This window comes from Chelonia mydas, chromosome 23 (genome assembly GCF_015237465.2).
Source record: "Chelonia mydas isolate rCheMyd1 chromosome 23, rCheMyd1.pri.v2, whole genome shotgun sequence".
NCBI classification, from domain to species: Eukaryota; Metazoa; Chordata; order Testudines; family Cheloniidae; genus Chelonia; species Chelonia mydas.
The window spans coordinates 3,014,553-3,032,167 of record NC_051263.2 but is presented as its reverse complement, the minus strand read 5'-3'; the positions used below and the strand labels follow the sequence as shown (position 1 = coordinate 3,032,167).

The 17,615-nt window shown below is 61.7% G+C and overlaps 1 protein-coding gene and 1 long non-coding RNA gene across 2 annotated transcripts in view; one reads left to right on the top strand and one right to left on the bottom strand.

Annotated features, from left to right (window-relative positions):
• The window catches only part of LOC114021380 (SPARC-related modular calcium-binding protein 1), a 30,061-nt gene extending 15,422 nt beyond the window's left edge, over window positions 1–14,639 (top strand). Inside the window, exons 2-12 of the mRNA XM_043534812.1 lie at window positions 3,049–3,241; window positions 3,475–3,581; window positions 4,183–4,282; window positions 5,260–5,310; window positions 6,030–6,083; window positions 6,735–6,812; window positions 7,453–7,645; window positions 9,008–9,090; window positions 10,176–10,275; window positions 11,502–11,736; window positions 13,295–14,639. Of these exons, the coding sequence (XP_043390747.1) occupies window positions 3,049–3,241; window positions 3,475–3,581; window positions 4,183–4,282; window positions 5,260–5,310; window positions 6,030–6,083; window positions 6,735–6,812; window positions 7,453–7,645; window positions 9,008–9,090; window positions 10,176–10,275; window positions 11,502–11,730 (1,188 nt within the window). The 3' untranslated portion in view covers window positions 11,731–11,736; window positions 13,295–14,639. The remainder of the gene's footprint in view (window positions 1–3,048; window positions 3,242–3,474; window positions 3,582–4,182; window positions 4,283–5,259; window positions 5,311–6,029; window positions 6,084–6,734; window positions 6,813–7,452; window positions 7,646–9,007; window positions 9,091–10,175; window positions 10,276–11,501; window positions 11,737–13,294) is intronic.
• LOC122463679 lies at window positions 13,458–16,609 on the bottom strand. Its single transcript, XR_006287262.1, has 3 exons — window positions 16,539–16,609; window positions 14,607–14,862; window positions 13,458–13,585 (listed from the first exon to the last, which is right to left on the bottom strand). It is a non-coding gene; the product is annotated as an uncharacterized LOC122463679 (long non-coding RNA).
• Between the last annotated feature and the right edge of the window lie 1,006 nt (window positions 16,610–17,615).

Genomic DNA, 17,615 nt, shown 5'->3' with positions numbered 1-17,615 from the left:
GGTCTCCCGTTGTGCCAGGCGCTGTCCATTTTTATTGCTATTAGCTGTATTATGGTAGCACCTAGGCGCCCCAGTCAGGGACTGGGCCCCCACGTGCTCGCTGCTGTACAAACCCTTGGGGCTGGGTATCAAGGATTGAGAGTGGGGATGATCAGCCCCTCTTCCCCCCCACCCCCGTCCCCAAATCCTAGATTTTCTCTCTGTCCTGTCTCAAGATCCCGCGTTGCTCTGCCAGTGACGGTGTCCGTTCCCGCGGGCCAGAGCAGAGTGTGAGCTGATGGGGCGGGGATCAAAGGTTACCTGGCTCTGTGCCCGGTGAGCAGGGGGCTCTGCCCCACCAACCCCTGGTCTGGTGCACCCCAAGACAGGGGATCGTGGCATGGACCCGTTTCCTACCGTGGAACGTCCTGCAGAGCCTGGCTCTTGAAATCTGGGTGCTGTGTCTCAAGTCGGGGCTTGTGGGGCATCAGTGGGGCAGGGGGATGCTCAGGGCTGGGATATGCTGTGGGTCGGGTTGAGGGACATCGGTGGGGCACCCAGGGCTGGGATAGCGGGGCTGTGGGTCAGGTTGAGGGGCATCAGAAGCGCGAGGGGGCAGGACTGGGATAGTTGGGGATGTGATGCATTCCCCCTTTCTCCCTTACACATGAGCCCTTTACCATCACCCCAGGACTCAGCCCCCGTAACCACCGACCTAGAGCGCTCCTGGCGGGGCGGCTGCCCGGGGACCCCAGCTGAGCCAAGCCTGGGAAGGGAGCCGCGGTTCTGCCCCGGGGACATGGGTGGGCCGGGGCACCAGACAGACGCTCTCCCGGTTTACAAGCGCAAACAACAACCTGCCCATTAATCCGCCTGCGGACCTGAAACGTTGCCCGCCTCCTCCCACTTCCAGCCTGGCACCGGAGCACTGGAGGGGTGGCAGGGTTCCCCTGAGTCCAAGCCGCCAGCTGCCAATCACCCTCTCGTTGGCATGGTGCCCCTGGCGTGCGGGGAGCAAAAAGGAAATTCTTGTTTGGGGCAAGGCCTTTGGTTGACTGCCTCTCTCTCTCTTTCTCTCTCTCTCTCTCTCCAGCCCAGCTACCATGTTACCTGTGCCCGGCCACCGGAGACTGGCAGAGGGGCCCAGGCCCCCCTGGGCTGGTGTGCCAAGGCCCGCTCCCGGGGTCGCTGCTTCCCACTGGCGGGGGAGGAGTGGCTCCTCTTTCAAACTCTCCTCTGTTAACACAAGGCGCCCGCTCCCCTTGGCCAAGGCGAACTGCTGGCTTGAGAACCTGGCCCCAGGAGGGATGGGAGCGGACCTGGGAAGTGGCTCTTTAATTCGGAGGGGGATTCCCCTGTCCCCGTGAATTGACAGCTGGTAGGGGGGGGAGCCAGGACACCTGGGTCCTATTCTTGGCTCCCCTATGTGACCTCTTGCAAGTGCTTCCTTTCCCTTGCACCTCAAGATTCCACCCCCCAATAAAAGAGGGGCAAATCCGTCCTTCCCCCCACCTGCCAAGCGTGGCTTGATTGACCTCCGTGCATTGGGGGCCTTTGTCGGAAAGGAGCTGGAGGAACCCAGGCGTCCAGGCAGATCCAACGGTTTTAAAACCCCCAAAGGGGGAGAGAGCGGCATGTGCCTGCTGGGCACCTAAAGGGTTACGCCAGCTGCTTTAAGTGACGGGCTTGTCCCGTTCCCTGCCAGCCCAGCGCGCGCTCGCTCTGGAAAAAACACCGGCTTGAAGCAACCGAAGTCTGAAAACTTAGTGGCTTTTAATGGGCCCCCCTTTCGCCTGGCGTTTATTTACTGTGCAATTAGTTAAACCAACTCCTGTCCCCCTGCCAAGTCACACAGGGAGCTCGGCTCCCCCCGGGCAGGGGGGATGGCTGAGCAATGCCCGGGGTGTGTGTGTGTGTGTGTGAATTTCAGCTTGGATCTATGGAGAACCCCAGGGCGGGGCTCCCCCATTTCCTCTCCATGGGGGCACCTCCAGTGTTGGTAGTCTAGCAAACACCTTGGCCTCCCGTCACCACCTGCCTGGGTCCAAGCTACAGGGATCTGTGCTTTTTCCGCGGTGGCCTAGTGGTTATCACGCTGAACAGGGGTGCCGGAGACGGTGCTGCTATTCCTGGCCCTGCCAGCTGGGAAGCTTCGTGCAAATCATGCCCCCCCATGCCTCAGTTTCCCCATCTGTTAAATGGTGTGACTGATACTGACCACGTGCTGGGAGAGCTACCGATGAACTGAGAGGCCTTATTCATCCATATGGCTAGGCTCCTACTCATGTGCCCCTTCCCCCCTGCAGGGGGCACTCTCTAGTCATCCTGAATTCGGGGTGGGGGGGCGGCTATGGGCTGAGACAAGGAGGGAGCCTGAGAATCGGGGTGTGGGGCTCTGCCATCCCCTAGCACGAGGGCATCCTTGGATGTGGTGGGGGGAGGGTATTTCTGTGCCTTCCTGCCACATCCCCAAATAGCAGTGCCTCTCTGAGCCAACGCTTCAGCCCCCAGGGCTGCGTGCTGCGTTCACCCCGATCCCTTCTGGGGGGCTGCTGGCCAGGAGTTAGGTGCCGGAGAGACGCACCTGGTCCACTGGGGGTCCAGCAGCCTTGTCTCAGTGGAGCCTGCAGCCTGGTGGGGGTGGGATGGGGGTGTTGGGTTGGAGCAGGCGGGGGCTGATGCGCAGGACGGATTTGGGGAGAAGCAAGGGGGAGCTGTGTGGGGTGGAGTGAGGGGTCAGGGCTGCCATGGGGGTGGATTTGGGGGAGTGCAGGTTGGATTTTGGGGAGTGCAAGGAGGCTGTGCAGGGTGGATTTTGGGGGGGAACAAGGGGCCATGCAGGGTGGATCTGGGGGGACAAGGAGGCCATGCAGGGTGGATTTTGGGGGTGCAAGGGGCCATGCAGGGTGGATCTGGGGGGATAAGGAGGGGCCATGCAGGGTGGATTTTGGGGGTGCAAGGGGCCATGAAGGGTGGATCTGGGGGGACCGGGTTCAGTGCAGGGTGGATCTGGTGGGGGGCAGGGATGCTGACGTCTCACATCTCTCTCTGCCCCTTTTCTCCTTGCAGTTCATCATCTCGGAGAGCGAGCGGGGGCTGCCGTGCCCGGCCGAATGCCCCCAAGAGCGCCACCGCCCCGTCTGTGCCTCCAACGGCAAGCTCTACAAATCCCACTGTGTCTTCCAGCGCGCCCAGTGCCAGGAGCCCCTCCTCGAGGCGCTGCCCCGCTTCCGCTGTGGGGGCGCCCACCGGGACCCCACCAGTAGGTAGAGCCCTGGCCGGGGAGCGGCTAAGATGCCCTTGGAGCTGGTTCCCGCTCCCCACTCTGACCGTCCGCGTGGGTCAGGTGGGGAATTCCCTGTCCCCCGGCTTGTGATGCCAGGGCCATGGGCATGTGTCCCTTGCCCCTAGAGCCTGGGCAGCCCTGTGGGATCCAGCAGCCCCCCCCCCCCGCCCCTCCGTAGCCCCCTCTAACCCTCACCTTTCCCCCTGCAGGCGTGAACCTCACCCGGTGCCAAGAGGACCGCGCAGCGGCGCTGGCCCGGCACCAGGCGGACTCCATCTATGTCCCTGAGTGCAACGAGGATGGCTCCTTCTTGCAGGTACTGGTGGGGGTGGGGGGCACATGCTTCTCCCCTTCCCCCCCACCTCCTCTGGGGGAGAACAGCAGGGTCCCTCTGCGCCCCACAGCCTTCTTGGAGAACCCCCCTCATCCCAGCCCTCGTCGGCTGCAAAGGGTGGATGTGCAACGCGCCGGCTGTCACCGCCCCTGCCCAGAGGGGACCCCCCCCCGCTGTTCACCCCAGATCTCTGCCCCCCCTTGTATCAATGTGTGTGGGGTTTGGGCATGGGGGGCCCCTGCCATGCAGCACCCTCTAGTGCGGGGGGGGGGTGGCATGAATGCCCTTCCATAGAGCCCCTGTGTGGAAACTGGGCAACCAACCTGCAGGGCCATGTGCCTGGGGTGCGGCCTCCCTTCAGGGGACCCCGGGGGGGGCAGATCCTGGCAATGGGGCACGTTGTCAGCTCCCTGCAGCCAGGGCTTCGCGAGGGGATCGTTTCTCCCCCGCCACCACCCCCCGAGAATTTCTGAGAGACTTGCCCCGTCCCGAATCCGGCCCCAAAAGTCCAAACCTCCCCCCCCTGAAAATCCCCAAGCTCCCGTTCGGGGGTCACCTGCCTTGTGCGTCCCTCCCCGCCCAGGTGCAGTGCCACAAGCAGACGGGGTACTGCTGGTGTGCCACCGCCGAGGGCAAACCCGTCAGCGGGACGTCCGTGCTCAACCAGACGCCCAACTGCACAGGTACCCGGCAGCCCCCCCAGGCTGAGGCAGGTTAAGGTTTCGTGGGGCTCCGGGCCGGAGTGAGTGGGGGGCCCCTCCCTGCCCCTTCTGCCTGCGGCCCCGCCCCTTCTGCCTGCAGCCCCGCCCCTTCTGCCTGAGGCCCCGCCCATGATCCCACCCCCATTGTGCCCCTCCCTCCGCGGCCCCACCCCTGTTCCACTCACGGTCATGCCCCCCCAACACACGCACTGTGGCCCTGCAACTTGTTTGCTCCGGGCTTCCGCCACCCCATGGTGGATTTTTTTCCAGGGGCCCCCGACTGGCCAGGGCCCCCTGGGCACGGGCACGGTCGGCCCGGTGGCTAATCGACCACTGCCCCCAGGTTGTGATCCAGGTCCCCCACCCCCCACCTCGGCAGTGCACCCCCCCACACACACATACACCCCGCCTCCTGCCGTGTGCTGGGCCCAGCATCTTCCTGGGCCCCACACATCTGGGACGGACCCTGTGTCCTCCTGAGCCCCCAGCTGCGTCTGGGCCTGGTCTGGGCACGCAGGGGTTGTATTCCTAGGGCGGGGAGGAGGTGAAATTGCCCCCTGTAGGGCAGCATCCTGCCATGGGGCGAGGGGTCTGGTCTGAGCCCTCCCCACCGAAGGAGTTCATATTTAGGGACCTGGGAAGTCTTATGTGGAGGAAGAGGTCAGAGATAGCCGGGGGGCTGGGCATCAGGACACCTGGGTTCTATTCCCAGCTCTGGGAGTCGAGTGGGGCCTAGGGGTTCGGGCATGGGGGGCTGGGCGTCAGGACACCTGGGTTCTATTCCCAGCTCTGGGAGGGGAGTGGGGCCTAGGGGTTAGGGCACAGGGGGCTGGGCGTCAGGACACCTGGGTTCTATTCCCAGCTCTGGGAGGGGAGTGGGGCCTAGGGGTTAGGGCATGGGGGGCTGGGAGTCAGGACACCTGGGCGATGGGGTTGAATTGTCTCTCGCTCATCCCCAGGCTCCTACGTGGTGCGACCGTCCTGGCAGGACCCTAACTCTTCACGGAGAGGTAACCCCCCCCAGCACTCATCCCAGCCCCCCCTCCCCCATGAATGCTATATCTCCCCCCTTGCCCCACTGCAGTGCCATGACTCCTGCCTGTCTCACCATACCCCTGCTCCATCCTCTGCCATGCCCGTCTGCATAGCCTAGCACCCCGGCAGGGCAGCGAGGGGGTGTCCCCCACTGGCGGTTGCTGCGCCCCACAGAATTCCCCAGCCAGCTGAGCAGCGAGTGGGGAGCAGCGAGTGGGCACCCTCTAGAGGGAGACCCAGGTACTGCAGCCTGCTTCCTAATGGGTCTTTGGGGGTCCCTGTCCCAGACTCTAGCCCTATAACCTGGGACTGGCCAGCTGCCCACCAGCTCCTTAGAACTGGGAGCCAGGATGCCTGGGTTCTAGTCCCGTTTCTGAGTCACTGCCCCTTCCCTGTGCCTCAGTTTCCCTCTCTTTGCTGGGGAGGGGGTCACAGGTGGTTACAGGGAGAACAAGGCTGAAAGGACATCAGGAAAGTGCCCCGAAGGGCGGGGGGGCCAAGGTGGTGTGTGCCCGGTGTCCAGGCGACCGTGATAATGGGGGGGAGCCCTTATTCCCCCCACCCCACCTCGCTTCTCCCCAGCAGGGCTGCTGGTGCTGGGGTCTGTGCTGTGAACTCCACTCTTTGGGCAGAATAGATGGCACTAAGACCTCTGTAATAGTGGCCTTCGAACTCTTTTCCTCCCTGAACGCAGAAGGCGGGAGACCCAGGCCCACCCCGGCAAGCCCCCCGCCCCACAAGCAGGAAGGTAAGCAACTCTCTCCCCGCCCCCCCCGACTCCCATTCATCGGGGGGGCACGTACCCGGCTGAGGGCATGCACGTCTGCCACTTTGCACTCGTGCCAGGGAGGGAGGGGGAGCTTTCACCGCCCCAGGTGGCTCTCAAACCGCTCCCAGGGGTGCCATCTGAACCCCCCCTCACCTGGGGCATTCCTGGGTCCCCTTTGCTCCCCTGGGCAAGGCTGCTGCTCTGCTGTTAACCCCGTGTGATCTCCTGCCCCCTTTGTCCATCCCACAGTTGGCTCAGCCACCCCTCCCTCATGCCATTCCTATCTGGGGGGGATGGTTCCCCCCCAAATATAAGGGGCTCTTCCCCTCATACCTCCCCTGGGGGCTTTGCCCCCTGGGTCCCACCCGGTGCCTATGAAGGGAAGAGCCCCAAATTGGTCAGAGGCATCAGAGGTCTGTGCCCCCCCCCCCCCCCGGCACGGTTTTAGCCTTGGCATCTCTGCCCAGGCAAGCTGGGAGGAAAGGGGGGGGTGCCTGCTGCCCCCTGGTGGAGGGGCTGGGGCGTGTGTCCAGAGAAGGCAGGGGGTGGGGTGGGTGGAAAGGGTGGGAGGAGGAGCTTGGGGGGTTTCCTTCCCCCCGCCACCCCCGAATCTCTCTCCGCCGCTTTCAGAGGGGACCTCGCTGCCGTTCCTCATACCCATCATCCTCCCCGACTTCAAGCCCAACCACACGGTGAAACGGATTCAAGGTAACTCAGGGTGGGGGGCAGAGAACCTGGGGTTCAGTTCCCAGCTTTGCCTCCTGGCTCTCCGGCTGCCACCAGGGCTGAATTCTTTGGGGTCTCGTTCACAGACCCTTCTCTGATCCCCGGCGTTGCCCTGCGGTGCAGAGAATTGGAGAGGGGGCCTGTTTTCAGTGAGGGATCATTTTCCTTTGGGTCTCTCTAGACTGGAGACTTTCTTTCGTACAGCGCTGGGTGCCATGGGGCCCTGGGCAGGGTCTGGCGCCAATGCCCCACAAATAAAAGCCCCAGAAAACCAGCTCTGGGATCCACTGTAAGACACGTTGATGCCACCGAAACCAAATGGGGTGGGGACGATGTCTGGGATTTCGGCAAGGGCGTTGACCCCAAAGTGGGGCGAGGAAGGGAAAGGGAGTGAGAAGGCTGATCTAGTTACCCTTCAGTTGGGGCTGGGATTCAGGATGCCTGGGTTCCACTCCCACCTGTGGGGTGGGGAGGGATGGAGGGCGGGCAGGAGGGACTGGGTGCCCGGACACCTGGGTTCTGATCCCAGCTGGTGGAGGGGGGGCAGGTGGGGATTGGGTGCCCGGAGAGTTAAAAGGTAAAAAGCACTCCCATAATCCCCCCTGTCCCCCGCATCCTGCAGATTTCCCTCCGTCCTGCGAGCAGGAGCGGCTGGAGGCCCTCGAGGAAATTCAGCAGCACCAGCAGGAGGGGACCTTCGTCCCGGAGTGCGAGGGGGATGGCACCTACAAACCCGTGCAGTGCCACCAGGCCACGGGCTACTGCTGGTGTGTGCAGGCCGACACCGGCCTGCCCGTCCCCGGCACCTCCACCAGGTCAGCATCCAGCGCCCGAGACAGCAGAGCAGCTTGCTGCACGCGTGGCTGTAGGTTGGCATAAGCCTTGACTGTCTCCTGCCAGCTGGGAATGGAAGGGGTTAAAAGCCGGGAGCGGGGCTAGAGCTAGGGGAAAAAAATCCATTTTTTTGGACCCATTGGAAATTTTGAAAATGGGGGGGGGAATCATTTTTATTTGAATTTTCCATGGGAAATGTTGGGGGGCTTTTGGTTGGACTACATCTCCCATGATGCACCAGGGCCAGGGAGTCCCATGATGCAACTGCCCCTCCAAGAAAGGGGGATGGGCGTGGTGCATCATCGGAGGTGTAGTCCAGTCCGGGAGCCTAGCCCATAGAGGAGAATGGGATCCTGAGGCACCCAAACTACAGCTCCCAAGATGCACCACAGCCTCCCCTCTTGAAGATGCAATTACTGCAAGGGAGTTTCTGGCCCCAGTGCATCATGGGAGATGTAGTCCAGTCAGGGAGCCTAGCCCATAGAGGAACAGGGAAGCATGAAACACCTAAACTACAGCTCCCATGAGGCACCGTGGCAGCCTCTCTGGATTGAAATACTGAGGCCTTCCTCTTTTTGGATGAAAACTCCAATTTTTCAGCTGGAAACAGACACACTTTTGTGGGGGAAATTCTGTTTTTCAAAGGAAAATGTTTGCCCGAGTCAGGACTCTGATGGTTGGAGCCAACTCTAGGATTACGGTCTTCACCGGAGTCACCCCAGGTGAATGCTGGTGCATGGCACTGGGCAGACCCCGGGCGTCCACGTGGGGGCTGGCGAGGGGTCCCAAGGAACGAAGGCCGAGGGGAGGAGGCAGAGTCCTTGTTGAGTTATTGGCCGTCGGTCTAGCGAACCCATAAACGTGTGCGGAGAAGAACACTGGGAGTGGATTTAATGTGTGAACTACTGAATCGCTCAGTAGCTAACACCCGGTTTATGGCTAATGCTAATGCTAGCTTATGTGGTCATAATGGGGGACAAGTGGCCAGATGGGGCTGGGAACCAGGACTCCTGGGTTCTGTCCCCAGCTCTAGGAGGGGAGTGGGGTCTAGTGGTTAAGGGGAGGGGGGGGAGTTGAGACTCTCTAATTCTATTCCTGGCTGACCATGTGGCCTGGGCCAAATCCTTCCTCCCACCCACCCCCTCTGTGCCTCAGTTTCCCCTCCTGCAAACGCGGGGGAGAGGTTGCCTATGGGGTATGTGTGGAGAGGGGTTGGAAGCACCAAAAGTCCTGCAAAGCGCAGCCTCTTTCCACCCCGACTCCTCTGCCCCAGCGCTGGGAGCTGTGAGTGCCACGCCCCAATTGTGAAAGTCCAGGCGTTGACCCGTCTCTCTTCCACCCAGGAACTTCCCGCCAGACTGTGAGTCCGATGCCGCAGCCAAGAGCGCAGAGATGAGCTCTCTCTTCCGGGACAGGGTGCTGCCAGGTGGGGAGGCGGCGCGGGGGACAACCAATGTCCTTGGCACCCTAACTTCCATGGGTAGCCTGGGCGGCTCGGGTTCTCCGGCCATGTGGCACTCGGCTACCCCCAGTGTCCTGCCAATGAGTGGCCCCCATGCAGCGGGGAGTCTGGTCCTCTTGGCCTCTCTCCTGAGGCTGCTCACGAGGGAGCTGGCTGAGCCTGTCGCTGGCTGGGCAGAGCTCCCCGAGTGGGTGTGGGGGTGAGAGCTCACAGCCCCCCCTGATGTTGGAGCTGGCGCCCCCTAGAGAGGAAAGGCCCCATTCCCCGCCCCCCTGAGCCAGCCAGTCCCCCACCCTGGGGCTGAGAGAGGAAAGGCCCTGTGCCCCAATCCCCGCCCCCCCCAAGCCAGCCAGTCCCCCGCCGTGGGCCAGATCACCAGTGCCCCCTACAGGGGAAAGGCCCCATGCCTCATTCCCAGCCAGTTCCCCACCCTCGGGCCGGATGGGAGCCGGCTCCCCCTAGAGGGAAAAGGCCCCGTGTCCCATTCCCCACTCCCCTAGCCAGCCAGTTCCCTTCCCTGGGGCCAGATGAGAGTCAGCGCCCCCTATAGGGGAAACGCCCCATGACCCATTCCCCACCCCCCTGAGCCAGTCAGTCCCCTGCCATGGGGCCAGACAGGAGCCAGTGCCCCCTACAGGGGAAAGGCCCCGTGCCCCATTCCCTGCCCCCGTGAGCCAGCCAGTCCCCGCCATCGGGCCAGACAACAGCTAGCACCCCCTACAGGGGAAAGGCCCTGTGCCCCATTCCTTGAGCCAGCCGGCCAGTCCCCCATGCTGCCCTCCTGGCGACAGGGGCTTGTAACTGTAGGAGCAGCGGGGTGTCCCTTTGCTCCGAGCTCCCCGCTGACGTTGGCCGGGGGGACCGTGGCCACCCCCAGGCCAAAGGACTCTAAATCCAGCTGGCTGCCGCCTCCCCCCGAGCATCGTGCCGGGGTCTCTCCCTCCTGGTGTGGGTGACGGAGAGAGGCCCCGCGAGTGGCCTGCAGTGGGGATGAGTCATGGGTGGGCAGCTCCCCAGAGCCCCACATAACCCCCCCACCCCCCTTCCAGGCTGCCCGGGTCCCAAGAAGGCGGAGTTCCTGTCCAGTCTGATGAAGGCCTTGGCATCCGACATGATCGAGTCCCGGCTGATGCTCATCACGTATAGGAGGTGAGCCGGGCTGGAGCAGGGGGCCCGGTGAATGCTGAAGGGCGAGCCGAGGACTCTCTGGCGGGCTCTCCCCCGACACTGGGGGCTGGCCTGTTGCTCTGTAGCGACCCTGGCTGATGGAGGGCTAACCATCCCCCCGGGGCGGCCAAGAAGAAGCGGGGCGGGGCCGGCGCTATTGACGCTGTGCAAAGGTTCATCAACTTCTTAGTTTTGTGACCGGCCGGGAGGCTACAGGGCCCCAGGGCATCTGTTTTACAGGGGGACCACGGTGGTGCGGTAGCCATTCAGCCCAGAGCCGTGGGGCTGGCCGTGGCTGGGAGGTGGATGGGCTCATCTGATGAGTCTAGACTCCCTCCCACTCTGCTTCCCCCAAGACAGGGAGGGGGGTACAGTGGCTAGGCTACTGCTCCCGGGCTCAGGAGACTTGGGTTCAAGGCCTAGCTCTGCCACTGACTTGCTGGGTGAGCAAGTTACTGAGTCGCTACGTGCCTCGGTTTCCCCATCTGTACAATGGAGATAATGGCCAAGCTCTGCCCCACAGGGAGTTGGGAGAAGCCTAAAAGGCCCCAGGCCTCTCCTTCCTGAGCCAGCGTGTGCCCCCCCCCATTCTCCCCATACAACTGGGTTCAAAAAAGAACTAGATGAGGTCCTGGAGGACAGATAGATCCATCAGTGGCTATTAGCCAAGCTGGTCAGGGACGTAACACCGGGCTCAGGGTAGGGTGACCAGATGTCCCGATTTTATAGGGACAGTCCTGATTTTGGGGTCTTTTTCTCACATAGGCACCTATTACCCCCCACCCCGTCCCGATTTTTCACACTTTCTATCTGGTCAGCCTAGCTCGGGGGGACCCTAAACCCCCGGCTGCTGGAAGACAGGGGTGGATCTTTCCAAAATTGCCCTGGGCTGAGTTAGATGGGCCATCGATTCTCGAGGGCTGGGTGCTCCCACGGGGAGGAGGGTGTAGACGCCCGCTCTCTTTGCAATCCCCTGACAGCTGTTCTTGCCAGAGTCCTCTGCCCTAGCCCGGCGCTTTGGGGCGCTTCCCGGCTGGCGTCCCAAAGTCCCCGCAGGGTGGTGGGGTGCAGCAGGCGTCCCCGTCGCCCTGCCGCGGCCCCGACAACCTCACGGCTCACTGGCGGCGGGGGCGGGGCGGGGGGGGGGCTTGCGCGCTGGGGCTGGGCCTTCGAGCCCCGGCAGGTGACCGTGTCTCTGCCCCCCGCAGGCTGTCGGATCGCAGCCTGGAGGAGCGGGCGGCGCGCTGGCATTTCGTGCGCCTGGACAAGGACTTCAGCGACGGGCTGAGCGAGCGGGAGCTGCGGCCCCTCAAGCTCTACGTGAAGCAGCGCACGCGGCCCAAACGCTGCGCCCGCAAGTTCCTGGAGTACTGCGACCTGGACGCCAACCGGCTCGTCTCCCTGCAGGAGCTCAGGGGCTGCCTGGGGCTCAGCTAGCGCTGGGTGAGCGAGAGGGCTGGCAGCTGGCTTTCGATTAGGTGGCAGCAGAGCCCCTGGGTTGAGAGTTCAAATCCAGCCCGGGGAGGATGGATGGGGAGGTCGGCCGGTGTGGAACCCAGTTCCCGGTGCTCTCGGGCGGGCAGGCTGGGGGGAATTGTGTGGCAGCAAAGCCACTTACTCCGGGCCAATCTGGGACTGGAAATCGGGCAGCCTGGCTCCCACCCCCCCGGACCCACTCCCCTCCTGTATCTGGGGGACCCGGATTTGCCAGGGGCTGCAAGCTATCACAGAAAGCAAGGGAGGGAAGAGCCCAGTTCTCTTGCATGGGACAGGGGGGAAAAAAATCCCCTTCCCAGGCATCAGTGTGTCTTAGAAAAGGGCCTTTCAAGTGTCGCCCCCTGCAGCTAAGAGCTGATTTACCCAGAACACCTGAGCAGTAACTCAGGGCAGAGCATCTCTCTTGTCTCCAGCGGTCATTGGCCAGGGGATGGTCCTGTCCCTCCAAACTGGGACAGCAGGGCAAGTCCTGAGCTTGCCGCCTCTCCACGGCAGAGCTGGCCTTTCCCGGCTGGCCACCCTACGTTAGACAGAGCCAAGGCGGAGGTATTGTCTTCTCGTGGCCCAAGCTCTGTGTTGAGAGAGAAGACAGCCCGATGAAAGGTATCACCTCCCCCACCTTGTGTCTCGAATATCCTGGGACCCACATGGCTACACCACCACTGCCCAGGTGAGAGAGCTGCAGCTCAGCCTGGTAGCGCTGCGGAGAGCCGGATGGATAGGGAGCAGGCTGGGGCTGGGATGGCAGGGGCTGCAGGTTGCTCATTTCAAGGCCAGAAGGAACCATTGTGTTCATCTCATCTGGATAGCCCAGGCCAGAGAACTGCTCCCGAAACAATCCCTAGAGCAGATCTGTTAGAAAAACATCCCGGCTTGGTTAAAAAAAAATCCTCCGGGATGGAGAATCCACCACGACCCCTGGGTAAGTTGTTCCACTCATTAAAAATGTATCCCTTATTTCCAGCCTGAATGGGCCCAGCTTCAACTTGCAGCCATTGGATCATGTTAGACCTTGGTCTTCTAGAATGAAAAGCCCAGTATTAAATATTTACCCTGCCCCTCCCTGTAGGCACGGGTAGCCTGGGATCATATCACCACTTCACCTTCTCTTTACTGAGCTCCTGGAGTCTCTCACTCTAAGGCAGGTTTTCCAGCCCTTGATCATTCCTGGGGCTCTTCTCCGAGCCCTCTGCAACTGATCAACCTTGAAGGTCACCGGCAGGGCTGTGTACGAAGCCGCCTTTCAAAGTTCTGGCTTTGGTGGGTCGGAGGAAGCTTGATCTGCTGGTTAGAGCAGGGGGGCTGAGAGCCAGGACTCCTGGGTTCTATCCCCAGCTTTGCACGGCCTTGGGTCAGTCTCCGTACCTCAGTTCCACTCCTGCCCCTCCTCTGCTGTGCAAACTCTGGGGCAGGGACCCTCTCTCACTGTGCGCCCAGCACCCTGGGGCCCCACGCTGCTACCACGGCAAACACCTGCATCTAATCGGCATTTCTCTTTCCCCAGGCGTCTCCTTGAAGAGGGGCGCGCCCTGCTTCGCCCTTCCCACCCCCAGGGGGCGCTGCCTCGCCCAGCACTGCATTCCCACCTCTGATGGCAGACGATTTGCACTGTGAACTGTAGAATGTGGATTTTATTTTTATTTCCCTGGCGCTGAAGAAAGTCGGACGGACCTTTTGAGAAAGAAGGGGGTTGGTCGATCTAAGGGATGTGGACGTGTCGGGCCATTTATTTGCATCTGGGCAACTCCGCTGCAGTTGAGTCCTGGTTTTCCTCTCTTCTGTAGAAAAGAGAATCCTGCAAAATGTAAAGTGCCGTTAGGGGTTATTATTTTATTTAACCCCCCCTAATCTTTGCTTATTTTTACTGTTTACTATCGGAGAGGGGGTTAAAATTGGCTCCAACTACTTTATAATCCCTCCACTTCCTTATAAAGCAGAAAACGGGCAGGAAAAAAAACAACCCAACAGTCCTGTAATCTGTGTCCTGAATCAATCAATTATAGAAGTATCCTGGTGATGCCTCGGTTTTTCGCCCACAGAGTAACTACCCACTGCTTTCTTTTCTACCTGGAGATCTCTGTGCATTCTTAAAAGGTTCCTCTCCCTTTTAAAAGTGTAATTCTCTGAACAGCGGGGTCTAGTGGTCGGAGCAGGGCAGCTTGCTGGGCGGGGGGCAGGGGGGACTCCTGGGTTCCCTTCCCAGCTTTGCGAATGGGGATAGAGACCCAGGGATGTGGTTTGCCCAGAGTCATCCAGCAGGCCAGAGGTGGCATCTCCTGAGTCTGTCCGCTGGGTCCCCCTGCAGCTATAATGCGGTTGCTACCTGGTGGCGTGAAGCCCTGGGTGTTTTGTTCTGCTTGGCCTAAGGGAAGATCCAGGCACCCTGTGTCCATGCCAGCTGGGCTCCCCTTCTCTCTCGCTCACAATCCTGGCCCGTAATAGCTGGAGCTTAAAGTGGGGACCCGCCTCAGTCCCTACCGACGGGGAAACTAGGCAAAGGGAGGAGAAGCCAATTGCCTAAAATCCGGGGACAAGTCTGGGGAAGATCTGAGCCTAGAACCCAGGAGTCCTGATGCCTAGCCCCCTATCTAGAGAACTGTACGGCCTCGATTACTGTAACAGGAGTGCTTATCCCCTATGCTACACCCCCCATCTGGTGCTAGGGATAGAACCCAGGAGTCCTGACTCCCAGCCCTCCCCTGCTCTAACCACTGGACCCTACTCCCCTCCCAGAGCTGGGGATGGAACCCAGGAGTCCTGCATGTGTAATTATAGGAGGGAGGGTGTTCTTCTGAGGGGCTGAAGCCCCCTTATACCTGGCTTGTAAAGCTCTGGTGCTGAAGGGATCCATCCCCTAGGGCCATGACTGGTTCTCAGTCTGCCCTTCCCGGGTGGTGATATGTGGGGGGGGCGGCTTCCTCTGCGTGGGGCATGGCTCTGTGTAGCCAGATAGGCTCCGATCCCGCGGGCAGGTGCTGTAGCCTCTGAAAACGACGAACATCCCTTGTCTCTGGAATTCCTCGCTTGGTGCGCTAGATTGGTGGCAGCGCAGGGACCCTGGCCAAATGATCTCTTGCGTAAAAGAGAGATGCGTCAGGCTGGAAGGAACCTCGGGAGGTGTCTGAGCCCAGCCCCCTGCGCCGAGGCAGGGCCACGTAACCCTAACCCAGCCCTGACCCAGGTTTGTCCAACCTGTTCTTAGCAACCTCCGATGACGGGGGGGGGTCCCACAACCGGTTCCAGGCCCGGAGCTGAGCAACTGTAGGAGCCCAGTCTCTGATGGCTTCAGAGGGCCCCCTGCCCGACAGAGCCCTTGGGAGGGCTAACTACAGCTCTGTGGTGCCCTTGGCCCCTGCTGCAGCCGGTGGCGGCCTGCTTCCAAATCCTGTTTCCTGCACCTCTGATGAATTGCAGAGTCCCACGCTGCCGCCCTGTTCCTAGCCGCCCTGTGCCCCCTAAGCCACCTGCCAGCTCGGGGTTGTCCTTGGAGCGGAGTCGCGGCACTGGGTGGCTGCGTTGCTTTCAGCACAGGGGATGCGTGCAGGTGTCCCGGGCCTGCCCTGCCCCTCTCTAGGCTGCCGGGGGAGATGCTGGGGTTCCTGAATCCCCACACCTAGAGCACACGTTTCTCAGGCAGAGCAGGGCGTGGGGAGTGGTGGCTGAGGGGGCTGCGGGCACCTGCTCTGGGCTGAGACATGGGGTGTGTCACCCTCCCCCAGTCTCCCTCTGCTTGGAGGGCAGCCTGGGCTGGGATGCTCTGGTCTCTGAGCGACCCCCACTTCCAGCTCTCTGCTCCCAGGTCGGGGGGCGGGGAGGGGCAGACTGGATGGTCCCTTATGGCCTTAAGCTCTCCGAGTCCTGGCTTGCGGTCAGTCCTGCTATTCCAGGTCTTCACCCACCCCCTGACCCCTGTCCAGCTCTGCCAGTGCCCCCACTCCCGACCTGCAGCCCCCTGCTAGCCCAGCCCTGGGCTCCCCCCTCCCCCAACCTCTGCCGGTGCCCCTCACTCCCGACCCGCAGCCAGGGCCCCTTGCCCTCTATTCTCTGTGTTTGCCAAACAACTCCGGGGCCTGCCAGCTGGTCCTGAATTGCCATATACAGCCTGCCTGGGCCTCTCATTCCCAGGAGAAGGGCGCCCTCTGCTGTCTGACTGCGGTATTAACCGAGCCCGCGGCGCCTTAACAAAGCGGGGACGTTTTACCCTAGAGCCGCTGCAAAAATCTGCTTTTGGCCTCGTCACCCGCCCCCCGCCCCGGGCGCTCCCCGGCCCCCGGCCCCAAATAAAACACCTGCTCTGCCACTTTCAACAGCGTAGCGCTGTACCTGCTTGTGCACGCCTCTGACTAGGACTGGAAATAGAACCCAGGAGTCCTGGCTCCCAGCCACCCCCCCCCCTCTAACCACTAGACCCCACTCCCCTCCCAGAGCTGGGGTTAGAACCCAGGAGTCCTGGCTCCCAGCCCCCCCCCGCCCCCGCTCTAACCACTAGACCCCACTCCCCTCCCAGAGCTGGAGTTAGAACCCAGGAGTCCTGGCTTCCAGCCCCCCCCCCCGCCCCCGCTCTAACCACTAGACCCCACTCCCCTCCCAGAGCTGGGGTTAGAACCCAGGAGTCCTGGCTCCCAGCCCCCCCCCCGCCCCCGCTCTAACCACTAGACCCCACTCCCCTCCCAGAGCTGGGGTTAGAACCCAGGAGTCCTGGCTCCCAGCCCCCTGCTCTAACCACTACACCCTCCTCTCTCACTTACTCCAAAGCAGCTCTCATTGCGGGAGCTTCCTTGCCAGCATGTCCACAAAGGATTCCTTGGGGCGGGGGGAGAATTGTGTGTGTTGAAAGTTGCCTCATTAACCCCATTGCTGCCGCCTGACGGTGTCCAGCTGGGTAGTTTTTAAAGGGCAGCTACTTAACCTGGGGCGAGGTTGGGATGTGCTGGTAGGCAAAGGGGCTGGAAAGTGAGGGCTGCCAGCATCAATGACACAGGGAGGGGCATTTGCCCAGCACCCCCAGCTGGGCCCTAGGTCCTGGCAGCCCTGCCACGTTCCCCTCCTAAAGGGGGACCCAGTTCCCAGCACTCCTTCCCACACGAGGCTGAGTTCAGGGGTGGCAGGGGGAGATCTCAGTACAGCCATAGGGGGGGGGTGCAATCTGCAGATTGGAGGGGCAGGGGGTTGTGGCTCCCTCTGAGTCACGTACAGCACCAAGCCAGCAAAGCTGTAACCAGCCGGTGCTTTGCTACCTCGCAGCAGCAGTGGCTTAGCCCCTCTCGGGCCTAAACATGGGCCTAGCGCTAAAGGGGATCACCCTCAGCTGTAAGCAATGTAGGGGTCTAGGACACACAGCAGAGCAGTTCTGCACCCACCCACCCCCGCTGCACAATCACTGATTTCAGGGCTTGGCAGGTCCTGAGGAAGGAGAAAAAAGTGCCGTGCAGTCTGGGTACCTTCTTAATGCTGTTTGTTCATTGACACTGTATGCACCAGTCCTGGAGCAGAGGCGGTCGCAAACGACACGCGCCCAGTCCCCTCCGGCAGGGATCGGAGCCCGACATCTGTGCGCCATTCCCAGGGGGCGACTTTGCATCAAAAATGGAGGAAAGCAGAATGGAAAGGCTCCTGCTGCTTGCAACAGCTCCCCCCACAACCAGGCGGCACCAGCTAAATTCATCCCAGCCGCAGTGTTTGTTCAGAGATGAAACATCTGCCCATCTGCTGAGTAAAGATTCGGTCAGCGTGTGTGTGACAGTGCTGCCTGGCGACGCCTGCTGCAGCCAGAGAGACAGGTGGGGAGCCGAGCCACAGTGAGCAGGGGAAGGTAAAAAGTTATA